Here is an 18,335-nt window from a genome sequence, read left to right as displayed (position 1 = left end):
GAGTGAGTGAGTGAGTGAGTGAGTGAGTGAGTGAGTGAGTGAGTCAATTTGCAAAAGTCAATTTGCGTTCTGTAACAAAAGCTTTGTGTTACTTCATTCTACCTGTACATGTGGAATGATCCAATTTAATCTCATCTCACTAAATATCAGTTTTTACCTTGTAGCAACTGGTTTACAAATTGTATTATACACTGAAAAACCTGCTTTATTAAACGTCTTAACAGTTTTCATACAGTAGTTTTCTTAGCTAAGTGTGACTTTAGCTTCTTCTCTGTCTTCTTTAGTAATAGTGGGATAAAAATTATGTGTAATATGTTTGCAGGACTTCAGGTGAGGTTGACTCAACTGGAATCCAAACCCAGCAATTGTATAAGGCTGTCAGCTCCCTCTAGTAGCTGCAGAGCCATCCAGCGTTAGCGGCCTCTTGTGCCCTGGGGAGAGTGTGATAGAAACCTTCAGTATTTGCCCTACGATAAAGGTAATTGTCAGAGCTGTCAGAGCTCTGACTTTGTGGTCTTCTCTCTCTCTCACAGTTGTGCCTCTTCCTCTTTGTCTTCCTCTTTTTACCTCTCACTTACTGTAAAGTTAAAAATAATTTTAATATAAATTTTAAATGTATTTATTAATAATAAATATAAAATTTCATAAATGTCACATTTTCATAACAGAATCACGTGACTCAGTGTCTGACAAGAAAATCAGAACTGTTTTTTATGGCTTTTTAATTATGACAAAATGTGTACTGTATCCTTGAATGTACTTTTCATTCATTCTGAGCAATTCAAGTGTGAGACGTGTAAAACACATTAGCACTGAACAAAGTGGAAGACACTGGCTGAAGCTGGTCACCAAAAAGTAATTCATATCACTAACCTTTAGTTTTCAGTTAAGAGGTGGAAGATTCAGTAACTGTGGTTTTCTCTAGCACCACCTCCCTGTGCCCCATCACCAAGCCTTTTTAGCACGACTTATAAATCAGCGTGGTTCCACTTCCCTTTTACTGTTACTAGATGTTTACAATATTTAAAACAGTGATAAATATTCACTGTGAAAAAGGAAATATATATATGATTCACTATATGTAGCCTTGTGTTGTTTAAAGTGTTTTCATCTGCCCGCCTCCACTCAGTTTCCTGTTTAAAGGCATGTGTCAGGTTTATGTTCACGGTTTATAATAACACCTTTTTTTTCAAGACAAGGCTGAACAGAAAGACCAAGCTGAGCTGGTTGCTGGATGTCATGGATAGATTATATGGTAATGTAAAGGAAGGTCATCACAGCAAGTGGATAGATGAAGCTATCTATGCAAATGATATCGGACATGATGTGGAGTCAGACAATACTGTATATGCACTCGCAGGTAAGTAATACACTCAAATGTACTACACACAAAGTAGAATAAGTAAAACGACAGCAATAGAAACATCCTTTAACATCGATTCCTTATTTCAACCAATGTTCTTGACCAAATAAACAAAACTAACTTGTCCCTAATCCTAATTTATTGAAAACATAAACCAACTAACTTTTTTAATTCCAGGTCATGCAGGACTTAAAGTGAATACGAAGCGTTCCTGCAGAGCTGCTGCACTGTTTCTGGGTCTGCTTTGTCTTCTCCTCCTCGCTGGACTCGTAGCTCTGGTTTTCCTGTGTAAGAAATGTGTTTGCATTTTAGTAGAAGACTACAGTAGCTGTGACAGCGTTTACAGGTTATTTGTTTCTATGCCAAACAGACACCCGAGACAATTCTAACTGGAAAACGGAGAGGGTCCATCTACAGACCAGTCTGGCTGAGGAAAAAGACCAATTAAATAAAACACTCGGTAATTGTTTTAAAATTTCTGCAACTTGAATTAATCCTAAATTATTCCATTATTGGAAATTGCTGCAGAGTGAATGACTAATTATTGATAATGGGATGGAAAGATTCTGAACAAAAGGTGTAAGATTGTCAGTCAGTGCAAGAGTCTCAGATGAATGATGCAGTAAAACAACACCAGCAGCACCACTCGTTCATTCTCCTCAAAGTGGATGATATGTACACGCTGCTTAGTCTGTTATATTAAATCATACTTACGTACAATTCATATTGATATTTTTTAAATTATAGTTATAATTCATTTTACACAGAGATGAAAACTGTTTGGACACATGTCTATACTGTAAGACAAGACACTGTAGTCAATAATGTACATCACATTACAGTGAAATAAAGTGGATAGAGTCTTGTTTTGATTCAGCAGCAGCGTTGAAGTCTACAGTATATGTCAAATTAGTTTGCCAATAATAAATGTTAGTAACTGTTTATTTTAACCAGCTCTGCAGTCCCAGGAAAAATGGATATATTTCAGAAGAAGTTTTTACTACGTTTCTTCAACAAGGAAACCCTGGAATGAAAGTAGATGGGACTGCAGACAGAAAGACGCCGACCTGGTGATTATCAACAACGACGAAGAGCAGGTCTGTGACTCACTGATGCCACAAACTGTAAAGAACAGCATATTGATAAACCTTTTTCCTCTGATGATTAGGAATTTGTCAGAAGATGGAAAACCCGCATGTGGATTGGACTCTCAGACACTGAGAAGGAAGGGACATGGACATGGGTGGATGGGAGTCCGCTGGGCAGCCAAAGGTTGGCAAACAATATTATTTAACTTAACGTAACACTTACTGTAATCAGTCAATTTGCTCAGCTGCATTTAAAATCTGTTATTTAAAACCTGTCTAAAGTTAGGCCAGCGTTTCAGGTCTGATGACGTGACATTTGACACACTATAGGTTTTATAAGAGGAGGTAAGCGTCTCAAACATTATACTATAGGTTATTATTATGCAGCTTTCTCTCTGTTAATGAGTGAACTGTTTCAGCATTTGTTGGTGTAAACAAATATAAATATATTTAAATGATGTAATTACAATACACATATTTATTCCTAGCTTTTTGTCTACTTTAAGCAGGTTGTTGTATATTTTTAGTTTTGCCTTTTCTTTCAGCTACTGGGCAAAATCCGAGCCAAACGATGCCAAAGGAGTTGAAGACTGTGCAGAAATACATAGTTACGATGAACAGCAAAGCTGGAATGATGCACCATGTCAAAATGAAAAAGACTGGATCTGTGAAAGACGTGTCAAATAGGGATGAACGATTGTTCAATATTATCACATTAAACTGTAGCTTTGATACAGTTATGGCCATACACAATACTAAATGTTCAATTGCAAGCTACAATCATTTCTTATTTGATGCTGTAATACTTAAAATGCTATAAGTATTAAGCTAAGCAGATGCAATAAATTCTTGAATGCAAACAACATACAGTATTCTACAAGTAATGTATTTTACATTTTAAGGCTTCATTTCATGAAGCGAGTGTTTATTATAGTTTGATATTGTTCACAATACTGATGTGATGGAAATGAAGTAACTGGAAATAGACACACTTAGCTCACCAACACCTCAGATTTGGCTCTCTGAATAATGGATGTAAAATAAGAAGCCCTGATGAAAAGTGATCAGTGTATGTACAGTAGTGTCAGTGGAGGAACAAGAAGAACGGAAAGAGCCAGAAACTGACCTGCGGTTTCCACCAACATTGATTTCCACTTGTGAAAGCGGCTTGCTGTGGTTATAAAACCTACAGGGAGGACAAAGATCACATGCAAAATAAATACATACGTACATTTTACTTACAGCCTGTCACTATTTCTGCCACAAATCAGCAACTCTGGAGCAACCAGTTTCCTAAACACATGAAAAATCATTATAAAGCACAAAAGAAAGCTTCACATTTTACAGTCATCAACTAGAAATGTTGAGCAAAACAATGCAAAGAAAGCAAAAGAAAGTAGGGGCCACATCCAAACACACATGCTGACATACACCCTAAACTACTGAAGTTGCTAAACATAATGCATTGATGACAGGAAGCTGTTAGCATTCACCCCTATTTTACATAAAAGCTGAAATAGTCTGCTTTCATGAAAAAGAGGAAACTGGTGAGTGATAAGCAGTGTAACCTAAATACTTAAATGACATCTGCTTTTCACCAGCCACCCATTTCCTGTTAAGTCATGTGTGAATGTATTGACTCTTAGTCAGTATTTTCACAGAAGGTTATGAGCAAGCTGAGCTGACAGCAACACTGACCACAATGGATGAACAGGATATCTATGCCAATGTCGAGGGACCATCAGGAACTCACGTCAAGTGGAGGAGAGTGAAGAGTTCAGAAAATATTTATCAAAATGAAGACACATGTTGCTCTGTGGAGACCGACAGAACTGGGCCTGCGCTGTCAGGTAACGTACATACCTGTATGCAAATAAAGCACTGATGCGCACATTAAAGTGAAGAAAGTAGTAAAAGACTAATATTTATTAATACAAGTCATTTTTCTACTTTTATTGCAGTTTCATGGATCCCTTTTTCGTAATTTTTTATATTTGATATATACTATAAGTAAATTGTCATTTTCTACTGTACTGCTTACTATCATACTGTACATGTATGCAGTTCTTCCACCAGCTGACTACAGTAGGTGGACCTAACCTACTGTAAGTAGAGTGAACTACTGATATTGGGGAAATAATTGATCCAATCTGAACTTTGACACTGAGTGTGAGGGTCCCGTGTGTTAGAAACCATATTTTACTAAACCAAGGTTAAACCCAAATGCAGAGGTCAGTGTTGAGCAGTTGAGTCGCATGAAACAGTTTTTAATGAGTAGAGAAGGGCAAAGAAGAAAATACAAACACTGGTTGACATAAGGCCTGAAACCGAAAATCACTGGAAAACTAAATTAAACTAAAACGTAACAACTGAAAATCACTACACAACGAAGGAGGAGGAGATAAACTCTGTCAGACTATAATATAGGACACAAACTGAAAATATCAAAGATAGACGTCTGGGGTATGGCTAAATATAGCGATGTCCAGCTCGAGACCTCCCACTCGACTTAGGCTACTTATATATTATTATTATTATCCACAGAGAAACACGCTTACGCGCCTTTGATTAAACACAACATGTTTTCTCACATTTAGTTAAATGTGCAAAAGTCTAAATGTAAATGTTAAATGCTAAATGTTAAATGTAAATGTTAAATGTAAATGTTAAATGTTAAATGTAAATGTTAAATGTAAATGTTAAATGTTGGCCGAGTGTAAAACTGAATATTCATGAATGGGCAAGTAGACTCCATCCCTACCCTCAAACAGCGCTGGTCTCAGATCAGAGACGCGAACTCAATTACCTCAAACAGTGCGCGCAAACCCCGCCCACATCTGATCTGGAAAGTTTTGTTTTTAGCCTGGACGTAACTTCGGCTAGCTAGTAAAGTTAGCCAACTAATTCTCCACCGGCGCCACAGAAATATTCTTTTTAAACCTACTTGACTACTCATTAATGGTGTTTACGACAGAACGGCAGTTTGAAGCGGAGCCTCAGCCCGCACACCTGCCGTTACAGCCCGTTCAATCTCCCCCAACGGGAGGGAGTCGGAGCTGGCGGCCATGATGGCTTCGACTTCAGGCTTCTCTCCAGTATTTTCGTGCACCGATCCAGAGTCAGATGTGGGCGGAGCTATGCGTACTGTTTGACGTGTTTGAGTTCGCGTCTCTGATCTGAGATGCTGTTTGAGGGTAGGGATGGAGTCTACTTGCCCATTCATGAATATTCAGTTTTACACTTGGCCAACATTTAACATTTACATTTAACATTTAACATTTACATTTAACATTTACATTTAACATTTACATTTAACATTTAACATTTAACATTTACATTTATATTTAACATTTACATTTAGACTTTTGCACATTTAACTAAATGACACAACATGTTTTCTCACATTTAGTTAAATGTGAGAAAACTAGTTATAGGTGCTACTTTTACATTTGGCACCCCATAATCAGCGAGGGTTTGCTGGTCAGTTTGCTCTCTGCAGTTCTCACACACAACCAGCAGATGTCGTTGTTCTGACTGTGTCATATGATGTCGAGCAATGTGTCGATTTCAGCCCAACTGTGTCATAGTTTCTCAGTGATTCGTGAGGCTTCGATTTTGCCATCTCTAGCTGAATACAGGGACAAAGTCGCACTGGGGGATGACACACTAACAAACACTGATAGCAAACACATGGGTTTAAAAGTCTTTCAATCAGGAGCTTAATGGAGAACACCTGCTCACTTGATCAGGTGTAGAATTCAGGCACCAGAGCCTCAGCAGCGCCTCTGGTGGAGGGAGGAGCAACACCATGTGCTGTCACACAGCTCACCTGCTTGTGGGTTTAAATACCCGGTTTGGAAATTAAGAAAACAAGACTTGGCTTCACTTAAAATATTGTTTATTAGCACAGTACATTTGTTTCTACAGTATATTTACTGTAACACATACATTTAGTTATTCTGTACAATCATATTTTGTAATTTTTCTGTAACTTTATTAAGCACTTCTCTTCTTTATATTAATTTTCTGAGTTACCAGTGTTGCGGCTTCCGGGGAAAAGTGGAGTTTTTATAAAGGAAGTGGTACTTCAAACACTGTCCACTAGTGAATTAAATGAGTCCTATGAATATAGCTGTTAACTTGATAGTTACTTACCTCTGTGTGTCTCCCTGATCAGCCATTATATACTGGGCCCCTATTCCTGAAGGTTGGTTTGCCTTTTTAGTTAAAGTTATATTGCTTAGTTGATTATGTATGAATTTGCCTTGTTGACCTCATTTATGGGCCCTGAAAAATCTTTAATGTTCTTCTGTTCCAATTTTCTTAAAACCATTTTTCTGGGTGGAAATCCACTCTTACCTGCCTGCTCTGTTCCTCACATGGTCAAATTGTTGCCAAAAACATTTTCTAACAAAGAAAGTGCTACAACATGAGAGTTGATACCTGTGAAGGGAGTTAACCCAGTGGTACAGGATAGTAAATAGTTGATTCCCATCTCAGGAAAGGGAAATCCCTTTCCTGAGATGGGATTCCAGATCAAATGTCTGCTCCAAACCTTAAGACATATGCATCCATCTACACATAGAATAGACAGTCAGAGAGCAGAAGATTAATAAAGACATACTATAAACACATCACAAATCCTATCATCTGATTTCAGCTCTTCAGGAAAGCAACACAGTAAGAAACTGTTCCTACAGAGCCTCCACAGTTTTTCTGGGTGTGCTGTGTCTCCTCCTGCTGGTTGGACTCATAACTGTGTTTGTTTTATGTAAGTACTCTATTAGCAAACTGATAAACCAGTGGGTGGTGCTGGTTAACAATGGTTGTTTTTCTGTTTATGTGCCAACAGACAATGAGAGAAGCTCAAAGTGTGAAATGAAGAGGATCCAGTTAAAGACCAGCTACAAAAACCTGACTAAAGAAAAAGACCAGTTACAGACCAGTTACAACAACCTGACTAAAGAAAAAGACCAGTTTCATAAACAAATAGAAGAAATTACCACAGAACTTCAAAGAATGCTTGAGGGTAAGTATTTATTTCTTTATTCATGCTGGGCACATTTGTTTTCAGCCTCAAGAACCACTGGAACTACATAAACTAAAAATGGTTACTTGACAGTTTGTATTGGTCACTTGCAGCCGTCAACACACAGAGGCACCATGATCAAAATAATACTTTTTATTTTGCCAAAACATTTGACATTGTAGCCTGTTGCCATAGTTTGAAAAATTGATGTCTTTTCATAGTTTCAATAAATCAAACCATTTATTCATCTGGATCCAATTCTATGCATAAAAGGTAAGTTTGACATAAACTACAAGGACAAAAAAAAGCAACAGGCTTCAATTACGATCAATAAAGCACTGTTTTGACATTGTACTCTGGCAAAGAACAACACAGACCTGACACTTTTTTTATACAAGGTCGGTCTTATCTTGCTACAGTAGTTTCTAATAATTAGGGATACATGGTTAATATAATTAAATCAATAGAATTTTATTTTGCTTTTTAGCCTGCTGCTCTGTGGAGAACTGCTGTTTTCGGTCACGGTCTGGTCCTGTAGGAAGTTGCTGCTGTTGTTAGCCACATGCTACATGCAGAGAGTCATAAAATGTATGCTTCAAGCCAAGTTCTAAGTTCAGGCAGAAGCTGTGAGCAATTCTCTTGTCCAGGCACCATGTCTTTTTTTCTTGTTAGTCACACTGTTGCTGACCTCTGTTCTAAGGTTAGCCAGTTTACAGTCATTTGGACTGTTACTTGTTTTATTGGTTACTTTATTGTTTCCTTCCTCATTTTTCCTCCTTTTGTTGCTCACGGCGATTTAACAGGCTAAAGCTATGAAGAAAAACTATAATTCATCAATTACCAATGAGCATTGTAACAAAACCATGGTATACTGTAACTGTGGAAAATTCAATTCCTAAGACTGAATGTGTATTGAGGCGTATTGTAGTTAAGGTTACATTTACGTTGAGAACCCAAATGTATCCTGGAGATTTTACACTTTAAAAAGCATACGTATACAGTAATTTATGCTGCACCTTTTGTTCTTTCCTTTTACCAATAATGTGCTTATCTTTTTATTTGAAACAGCTCTACATTCTCAGGAATGGAAGTATTTTAGTCATAGTTTATATTACTTTTCATCAACAATGAAATCCTGGCAAGAAAGTAGAAACGACTGCCTGCAGAAAGAGTCGGACCTGGTGATTATCAACAGTCCTGAGGAGCAGGTGTGTGTTCAGATGAACAGTCAGTAATGGCACATATGCAAACAACAGCATGAAATCAATGACTAATTGTTTGTCTCTGCCAAGGAATTCATAAGAAGTTGGAAAAAACGAGCCTGGATCGGACTGACGGACGCTGAGACAGAGGGGACATGGAAGTGGGTGGACGGGACTCTGCTGGGGAGCCAGAGGTTCACATTGTTTTCATTTCTTTGGACGTCATCATGACAAAATGCTAATATATAGCAAATTAATTATTAAATGATAAAAACCTAATTTAAACATTTTGACTGATGTATTTGAGTGTCTTTTTAATTTTTGTCTTTTGGATGGATGCATACAAGAGGTGTTAAGGAGGGTTCCTTTGTGTTTCAGGTATTGGGTAAAATCTGAACCAAACAATGAAGGAAATGAAGACTGTGGAGAAATAAGAAAATTTGATTCACAAAACAGCTGGAATGATGTAATGTGTAACCTTAAAAACCACTGGATCTGTGAAACAAAACTCAGCAGCCATTTAAAACTCACCGGACAAAAATAAAGGATGTTTTGTGTTTTGTGCACAAATGTGCACTGTATTATTTCTTAGAAAGACATAATTGGACATTACTATACATTATAGTCAATGTTTGAGAGATGTCATGAACTCTTTACAGTACATATAGTATTATTGCAGTATGGGTGGGAAGTCTATAATAATAATCTAATTTGCATACTGTTGTGTTAATAAGTTATTGCTGTTGAGTTTTGCGTCACTTCCTTGTAGTGCAATGACAATAAAGTTTAAACTAATCAAATAAAATCTGTCACTAAATACAGTTACCTTGAAGATTTTATAATCATATAATTTGTGGCCTGGTAGCTCGGTTGGTAGAGTGAGTGAGTGAGTGAGTGAGTGAGTAAGTGAGTGAGTGAGTGAGTGAGTGAGTGAGTGAGTGAGTGAGTGAGTGAGTGAGTAAAGGCCAATGTCTAGTGGACGCGCTAAACCTGACCCAGAGAACTGTCCGAACTGTCTTAACTCACTACGCCAAGCAAAAATGCATATTCTATATTCTATACAGTATCTGCAATAACTGGAAGGGCAGTAAAGCAAGTAGTAATGGAGGAGGATACAAATTGTTCTACCGTGGTGTAGACAGGAAGAGAAACGGGGTAGGAGTGATCCTGAAGGGGTCACCTCTAGAACAATGTTCCAGAGGTGAAAAGAGTCTCAGACAGGGTGAAGAGCCTGAAGCTAGAAATCTAAGGGGTGATGGTGAATGTAGTCAGTGGATCTGCTCCACAAGTAGCTGTGAGTTAGAAAAGAAGGAGAGATTCTGAAGTGAGTTTAATATGGTCATAGAGAGTATCCCCAGAGGAGAGAGGATGGTGGTTGGAGCAGACTTCAATAGGCATGTTGGTGAGGGGAACAGAGGTGATGGGAAGGTTTGGTGTAAAGGAAAGGAACCTAGAAGGACAGATGGTGGTGGACTTTGCTAAGAGGATGGAAATGGCTGTAGTCAACACTTACTTCCAGAAGAGAGAGAACACAGACTGATGCACGAGAGTGGAGGTAGGAGCTCACAGGTGGAATACATCCTACAGTAGGTCATTTGAAAGAGGTTAGTGACTGCAAAGTGGTGGTAGGAGAGAGTGTAGTCAGACAGCACCACATGGTTGTGCATAAGGTGACTCTGGTGGTCAGGAAAAAGAAGAGAGAAAAGACAGAAAAGAAGACTAAGTGGTGGAAGCTAAAGAATGAAGAAACTTACGCGGAATTCAGGCAGAGGTTGAGACAGGCTATGCGTCAGCAGGAAGAGCTTCTAGAGGACTGGGAAACTACAGCAGAGGCTATCAGGGAAGTAGGTAGGAAAGTGCTGGATTCGTCATCTGGATGGAAGAAAGAAGATAAAGACACGTGGTGGTAGAATGAGGAAGTACAGGACTGCATCCAAAGGAAGAGGTTGGCTAAAAGGGAGTGGGATGTAGAAAGGACTGAGGAAAATAGACATGAGTACAAGGAAGAGCAGTGCAGAGTGAAGAGAAGGCAAAGGCCAAGAAGAAAGCTTACAATGAGCTGTACGATAGGTTAGACATGAAGGAAGGGTTAGGGTTAAGGTTAGGGTTAGCCTGTGTGCAGCAACTATAGAAGAATAAAGTTAATGAGCCACACAATGAAGCTGTGGGAAAGAGTACTGTAGCAGAAGCCAGACTTAGGAAGAAGGTGGAGGTTCTTGAACAGCAGTACTGTATGGTTTCAAGCCCCGCCTGGTAGAGCACCACCTGGTAGATTTGAGAATGTTGAATGTTGATGGAGCATGATAGGAACTGCATTGGGCGAGCATGAGCATACTGTTGAAATACTGTAATTTCACCAATAGGGGCAGTGTGTGTTGTAACGTTGTTGTTCTGTTTTCAACGAAGAAGTAATAAAAAGTGAACGGTGAGACCTGTGCTGAAATTCATCAGGTTATGGGCCCAGAGGACGCTAAAAAGGCTGTTTTCACGGTATTTTGTGGATTAAACAGCGTTGTGAGTTTTCACAATGGAAGATAAGCTGTTTATAGACAAGCTGAGCGGACCGGAAAATTGGGCGACATGGAAGTTTCAGATGGAGCACTTGTTGAAGGCTAAAGGTCTGTGGGGCATGCTAACGGAGATGGAGACGCTAGCCGCGGATGCTAACGCACAAGCACAAGCGGAGTTTAGTAAACGGAGAGAGAAAGCATTCTCCATGCTAGTGCTGAACGTGAGTACACCCCAGCTGTACCTGGTAACAAGCTGCCAGACTCCCAAAGAAGCGTGGACTACGCTGAAAGGCCATTTTGAGAGAGATACATTGGCGAATAAACTGTTCCTTAAGAAAAAATATTTTAGATGTGAAATGAAGGAAGGATGTCAATTAACTGAGCATCTAAAGCAAATGAAGGAATTGACTGATCAGCTATCGGCTATAGGAGCTGATATTAAAGAAGAAGATCAGATCATAACACTTTTGGGTAGTTTGCCACCTAGTTATGCTATCATTGTCACTGCATTAGAAAATAAGATGGACAATCTGACGCTGCAGTTTGTTCAACAAGCTTTAATAAATGAAGAGCAAAAGTGGGTTAATGCACATGAAAGTTACAGTGGAGCTACTTCAGGTGGTTCATCAGCGATGTCATCTCAGTGTTGGGGAACTGTCCCAGACAACTCCAGGACAGGAGGAGCAGAAAGACCAACCACGTGGCGGTGTTACAAATGTGGAAAAGAAGGTCACATTAAACGGGACTGTCCAAGTTTGAAATATAAAGCAAAAAGGAAAACTCATAAGGCTAAAAGCATAATGTGTGAAGATGCAGAAGGTGGAAGTGCCTTTGTCAGCAAAGAGGCAAATCCAACTGACTCACCACAACAGGTTGAATTGTTGATAGATTCAGGAGCATCAAAGCACATGACATTTGATAAGAACATTCTTCAAAATTACCAAGAGTTCACGGAAGCACAGTCTGTGAAGCTAGGTGATGGCAGGGTGGTTGATGCCCTAGGAATGGGAAACGTAAAAGTTGAACATGACTTTCAAAACAAGTGATGCAAAAAGTGCCACAATGTATGATGTGTTGTATATTCCAAAGCTGTCAGGGAATTTATTTTCAGTGGGAGCAGCTATCAGGAAAGGCAACACAGTGCAGTTCAGAAAGTCTCACTGTTACATACGTGGAAGAAATGGAACCCTCCAAGGAATGGGAACACAAAGAGCTGATGGACTTTATCAGCTGGATGTGAAGAAGGACGTACCTGTTTGTCATAGTGCATCACTAGCAACCAGCTTATGGCACCAGCGGTTGGGTCACACTACCAAGCTTAAAGAACTGAAAGATCTAGTGAACGGAGTGGACTTCTCCACAGAAACAGATGTTTCTTTCTGTGAGGCATGTGTGGAAGGTAAACTGTCTAAACAGCCATACAAGTCAATTGGAGGAATTCGTTTCAAACACAGAATGCAGCTAATTCATAGTGATGTCTGTGGTCCCATGCAGACTGAATCTATTGGTGGAGCTAAATATTTTGTGACTTTTATTGACGATTACTCTAGATGCTGCAAAGTGTATTTCCTGAAACACAAGAACGAGGTGTTAAACACATTCAAAGAATTTGAAAGAACATTCACAAATGAGTGTGGACAAGCTGTTAAAAGACTCAGAACAGACAATGGGGGTGAGTACACATCAAGAGAGTTTCAAGAATATTTGAAAGGTCAAGGCATCCAACATGAAGTGACTGTACCTCACTCACCACAGCAAAATGGTGTTGCAGAGAGAAAAAACAGGACATTAGTTGAAGCAGCTAGAAGTATGCCGTCACATGCTAAGTTGCCAAAAATGTACTGGGCGGAAGCTGTAGCCACAGCAGCTTACATTCAGAACAGACTGTCTAAATCTGTACTGAAGCAAAAGACACCCTATGAGAGATGGTGTGAAAAAAAACCTGACATGAGTCACATGAGGGTTTTTGGATGCATTGCTTATGCACATATTCCAGGTGAGAAGAGACAGAAACTGGACAAGAAGGCTATGAAGCTACGCTTTTTAGGCTATGCAAGCAACACTAAGGGTTATCGTCTATATGATGAAGAGAAAAGGAGGATTTTAATCCGCCGGGATGTTGTTTTCAATGAAACAAACTTTGACTGGAAACAGAAAGCAGAAGAGTCTCATCTTGAAAATGAGGTAACTGTGGACACAAATGAGAATGAAACACATGAAGTCACTGCTGACGACACAGTCAGAAGAAGCGACAGAATAAGAAAGGCTCCAAAGCGATTTGGATACGACGAGTTTGCTGAAACAGTCGTCGTTGATCATCATGCAAATATGTGTTGTGTGACAGAGCCACTCACAATGACAGAAGCTCTGAAAAGTCCTAATGCAAAGGAATGGCAGGAAGCAGCTGATCTGGAATATGAGTCGCTGCTAGAAAATGAGACATGGGATCTAGTGGATTTACCAAAAGATAGAAAAGCTGTAGGTTCAAGATGGGTGTTCAAAGTCAAGCATCATAATGATGGACAAGTGGAGAGATACAAGTGTAGACTTGTTGCCAAAGGCTACTCACAGTTGTATGGTACTGACTATGATGAGACATTTTCACCAGTGGTGTGTTTCAGCTCCATTCGTATACTACTAGCTTTTGCAAATCAAAACAATCTGCATGTACATCAGATGGATGTTGTAACTGCATTTCTAAATGGGCATTTGGAAGAAGAAATCTATATGGAGCAACCAGAGGGATACATCCAACCAGGACAGGAAAACCTGGTGTGCAAACTAAAAAAATCAATCTATGGACTGAAGCAATCTCCTCGTTGCTGGAGCAAAGCCTTCACAGAGTTCATGATGGAACTCGGTTTCAAACAGAGCACATCAGATCCCTGTGTGTTTGTGAGATCAAGACATGAGCTTGAGATACTTGCAGTTTACGTGGATGATCTCATTCTGATAACAGAGTCGACTGAAAGCATGAACGAAAGCTCATGAACTGAAAGCAGCGCTCAAGAAGCGCTACAAGATGAAAGACATGGGTGAGTTGTCCTACATCCTGGGCATCTATGTGGTCCAAAGCAAAGAGAAGAACTGTGTCTTCCTACATCAAAAAAAAAATATATTGAAGCCATGCTTAAGAAATATGGGATGGAAAATGCTAATCCTGTAGCAACTCCTGCTGACACCAGTGTGAAACTGAAGAAGAATGATGGTGTTAGTAAACCAGTACACCAACAGAACTATCAGTCAATGGTAGGAAGTCTGTTGTATGCGTCAATAGCTACACGACCAGACATAGCTCAAGCTGTGAATGCTGTATCAAAATTCAATGCAGATCCCAATACTGCTCATCTGACTGCTGTGAAGAGGATATTTCGCTACTTGAAAGGGACAGTGAATCTTGCCCTAAAGTATGAGCGGTCAGAGTCTGGATCCTTAGTTGGATTTTCAGATGCAGACTGGGCTGGTGACCAAGATGACCGACGCTCAACAACAGGCAACATGTTTCTACTGAGTGGAGGAGCGGTGAGCTGGCTGAGCAAGAAACAGGTGACAGTTGCATTATCAACGGCAGAAGCTGAGTATGTATATCACTACATACGTGAATGTGTGCAAAATGGACAAATGAAACTACAATACTGTCCAACACAGGATATGAAAGCAGACATTCTGACCAAACCATTGACCAAACAGAGGTTTGAAATTCTCAGAGGACAGATTGGACTTTGTTTCATGTGAGAATAGAAATTCTTTTTTGACAGGTGAATGCTGAATACAACCTGATCATATAAAGATGTTTTCTTGTTCAGTAAAATCATTATATAGATAAGAAATGTAAAAAAGGAAAGGAAATAACCTTCTCAGGGTTACTGAATACAGATTGAGGTTAAAGACAGATGTCTGGAATTTAAGTTATTATTGTCTTTTGAAAAAGGGAGAGTAGCTTGTGAAAAAGAGAAGGATTCAGAATTCTTTAAAGTCCTAAATATTGTGAAATTAAGTGGGAGTGTTGAAATACTGTGATTTCACCAATAGGGGCAGTGTGTGTTGTAACGTTGTTGTTCTGTTTTCAACGAAGAAGTAATAAAAAGTGAACGGTGAGACCTGTGCTGAAATTCATCACATACTTGAGCGAGAGAATGGGTAAGTGTGACAGATGGGTGAGGATGGTTCTGGCTGCGCTGCCTGGGCAGTAGTATTGCGGTCCCCGGGTCTCATCTATCTCTTCCTGGCTGGGTGTTGTGGGGGGCGGTGGGATGGGTAGCAGAGCTAGTCTTGAACCTGGCTCTGCGGACCCTGGTGCTCTGCTTCCCAACTACATCTCTCCACAATCATTCACTTAGGGCTGCGAGGGGCGTCCTGCTGATGGAGGGACCGGGGCTACCGGAAAGTGGTTCGGTCCCTCCTAAGTGGGATGCTCTGCAGTTTTAATTAGTCATACACATTCATCCAGGAATTTCGGGGCTCCCTCCGAGGGGCCAGTGGACAGAGCCTTCAATTTGATGGCTCTGTCTGCTGGACCCCTTGGGGAACTGGCGATCTCCCTTACCTGGTTCCTCATACCTAACCACATACACATACATTCAGGGACAGGGGTGGGCTATTTCACTGGGACCTGGGGGTGAGGCCAGTTGAGATCACCACCCAGTTTTAACTGCACAATAGACATTTAAGGTGGGGGGACACTGTCCGGGGGTCACACCATTAGCAAGCGGTCGGGCTCCTGGAGGTGTCCCCCACTTTCAGTGCACTGTAGTTCCACTCACTCATGTTTTAGCTGGGTTGCAGGGTTCTGGGGTGCCTTTTCGCTGCCCCCTGCTTCTCCTGGGTTGGGGGAGTACGCAGGCCTTTGGGAGGAGCTGCGTTCCCTGCCCGGAGCCAGATGACTGGCAGGCCAGAGACTAACCCTCCCTGCGAATGAGATCAAGCGAATGGTGTGGGTGCGAGAATGTATCCGAGAGTGCATGGGTTCACGCATGACTGACTAGTTTGTTGTGAGAAAGTTTGTGGTAGTGTGTGTTGATGTACGTGTGGGTGTGCGTGTGTATCTGTGTGAGTGTGTATGCGTGTGGTGCGGTTGCAGTTTGGGGTGGTCCTGTTTTGCGTCCGGGGTACGATGATCGTCTGCCTGGGTGGTCTCTTTTCTGCTGACCCCCACCAATGCTGGTCTTGTGCTGCAGGCCGGTGTCGTGCCAGGGGATGAGGTCGGGCCGATGGGGTCGGTGTTAGCTCAGTGTGACCTCCTGGAGTTCCAGTGTTTCCTGCGATGTTACTTTACGATCACCCAGTCTCCTGGATGGAGGCTGTGGAGAGGTCCCTCCGCCTGCTTAAGAAGGGCTGCCTTCACCTGCTGGGAGATTTGAGTTCTTACAGTACTGCAACATTGAATCTTCACATATTTCTTTACATACTGTGTGGCTGTGGGTGGCAAAACTCTGGTCTCAGGTTGGAGTCCCAACATAGGAGGAGGCCGAACAGAATCTCATATGGGCTAAGATTTGTTCTTGTTCTTCTCCTCATTCTCACGTACAAAAGCACAATGTGAAGCGCCTGGGTCCATTTAAGGCCAGTCTCTGAGCAGCATTTATCCAGTTTGTTTTTTAGCGTGCCATTTTCTCGTTCTACTGCTCCTCCACTGGATGATAAGAACAGTGCTTTCTGATGTCGATGTTCAGAAATTTAAGGCCTGATTTGCAAAATGTAAACCATTGTCACTGCTGATTTTAGCAGGAATTCCCCATTTGGGAATTATCTCTGTTACGAGGGCCTTAGTGACTGCATGGCTGTTAGCATGTTTAGCTGAGAAAGCCTCCACCCATTTTGACCACATATCAACTATCACCAAACAATACTTTTTTATCCGTTGTGGCACCTGCTTGTGTCCAGGCCGTATGCTCCTGAGGGGTAGTGAAAGTTTTGATGAAGGATGAAGATAATGGAGCAGGCAACACGGGAGATGAATCGGACAGGCACGTGTGATCAGGTGGCAGGCAAGCTGCAGCCTTGGCAGCATCATCTGTCCTGGCGTTTCCTGCAGGGATAAAGTCAGTGCTATTCGTATGAGCCTGACATTTGCACACAGCGATTGCTGTAGGAAACAAGATAGCCTCAAGCAAAGCTGAAACCTTATCATGATGGAGAATGGGCTTTCCATTAGACTTAAGAAAATTCCTGTTCCTGACCACCCCAAATGCATATCGGGAGTCAGTGTAGATGGTCACTGTCTACTCTTCTGCTAACTTACAGGCCTCAGTCTGGGCTACAAGTTCAGCAGCCTGAGCGGAGTAGTGTGATGGGAGGGGTCCGGACACCAGCGTGGAATGCTGTGACCACACAGCAAACCCTGGAAGGTTTCAGCCAGTATCAGGTTCTCTAGACGCTGAGCTATTTACAAAAAGAACAAGATCCGGGTTAGACAGAGGATCTTCAGACAGATCAGGACGCACACTTCCTGTAGAATGGCAGCACAGTCGTGTGGCTCTCCGTCTCCTGGAAGAAGAGTGGTGGGGTGAAGAACTGTGCAGCGCTTAACAATTATATTTGGCATCTCCAATAAAACATTTATATATACATATATATATATATATATATATATATATATAATGTTATATCGTATCCAACAAGCAGCAGAGATGTGACGCTTTCTGCTCTAGGAGGATGTGAGACACTGCATGAGGAACTAGAAGAGTGACATCACTGTAACACAAAATGTCGCATGAGGCCACTACAGCCTCCTCTGTGGCTGCCACAGCACGCAGGCAGAGTGGTACAGTAAACCTGCTGCAACAGGATCCAGCTTTGCAGAGAGGTAGGCAACAGGACGCTGCCTGCCTCCGTGTGTCTGCAGGAGAACAGAGACCATACAACCACGCCCTGTCCACCGTCTGACTGAAGGATCCGGTTGGGTCTGGAAGCCCTGGAGTGGGAGACATTTACAAGGCAGTGAAAGAATCTTCCACCTCCGACACTGAAACTGAAAAATGCATTTGCCAAATCTACAACAGAGAAAAACTTAGCTGTAGGTGGAACTTGAGACAGAATCGTATATGTATTCGGATGTTTGGTGCTCACGGTTGCACTGCAGTGTTTACTGCCTGAAGGTCCTGGAGGAACCTCCATTCGGTCGGCTGTCCCTTATCCTGGATT

At 41.2% G+C, this 18,335-nt stretch overlaps 2 protein-coding genes across 4 annotated transcripts; both read left to right on the top strand.

Annotated features, from left to right (window-relative positions):
* The first annotated feature begins 1,179 nt into the window (after positions 1-1,179).
* On the top strand, positions 1,180-3,316 carry LOC114863062 (CD209 antigen-like protein C). Of its 3 annotated transcripts, none has more exons than XM_055509512.1 (6): positions 1,180-1,360; positions 1,541-1,651; positions 1,734-1,823; positions 2,318-2,433; positions 2,532-2,635; positions 2,997-3,316. In XM_055509512.1, exons 1-6 carry the CDS (start codon positions 1,240-1,242, stop codon positions 3,136-3,138), a joined length of 684 nt encoding a protein of 227 aa, XP_055365487.1. In that variant the 5' UTR covers positions 1,180-1,239; the 3' UTR covers positions 3,139-3,316. The 3 variants fall into 3 exon arrangements, with proteins under 3 accessions (XP_055365487.1, XP_055365484.1, XP_029019728.1); XM_055509509.1 differs by having other exon boundaries at positions 2,318-2,460; XM_029163895.3 differs by having other exon boundaries at positions 2,318-2,635.
* Positions 3,317-4,153: 837 nt separating this feature from the next.
* On the top strand, positions 4,154-9,497 carry LOC114863179 (CD209 antigen-like protein C). The gene is made up of 6 exons (XM_029164065.3): positions 4,154-4,301; positions 7,112-7,222; positions 7,304-7,480; positions 8,549-8,688; positions 8,773-8,876; positions 9,061-9,497. Exons 1-6 carry the CDS (start codon positions 4,154-4,156, stop codon positions 9,224-9,226), a joined length of 846 nt encoding a protein of 281 aa, XP_029019898.2. The 3' UTR covers positions 9,227-9,497.
* The last annotated feature ends 8,838 nt before the right edge of the window (positions 9,498-18,335 follow it).

This window comes from Betta splendens, chromosome 1, assembly GCF_900634795.4.
Source record: "Betta splendens chromosome 1, fBetSpl5.4, whole genome shotgun sequence".
NCBI lineage: Eukaryota > Metazoa > Chordata > Actinopteri > Anabantiformes > Osphronemidae > Betta > Betta splendens.
Note: the sequence above shows the minus strand (reverse complement) of the source record. Positions and strands in the feature narration are given on the sequence as shown.

Excerpts from the sequence above, each read along its gene's own strand:
- LOC114863062 (XM_029163895.3), top strand. The coding sequence starts at position 1,240 with ATGGATAGATTATATGGTAATGTAAAGGAAGGTCATCACAGCAAGTGG. Across the intron at positions 1,361-1,540 it reads TACTGTATATGCACTCGCAG|GTCATGCAGGACTTAAAGTG; the intron begins GTAAGTAATACA and ends TTTTAATTCCAG. Across the intron at positions 2,636-2,996 it reads AGTCCGCTGGGCAGCCAAAG|CTACTGGGCAAAATCCGAGC; the intron begins GTTGGCAAACAA and ends CTTTTCTTTCAG.
- LOC114863179 (XM_029164065.3), top strand. The coding sequence starts at position 4,154 with ATGGATGAACAGGATATCTATGCCAATGTCGAGGGACCATCAGGAACT. Across the intron at positions 7,481-8,548 it reads ACTTCAAAGAATGCTTGAGG|CTCTACATTCTCAGGAATGG; the intron begins GTAAGTATTTAT and ends TATTTGAAACAG. Across the intron at positions 8,877-9,060 it reads ACTCTGCTGGGGAGCCAGAG|GTATTGGGTAAAATCTGAAC; the intron begins GTTCACATTGTT and ends TTTGTGTTTCAG.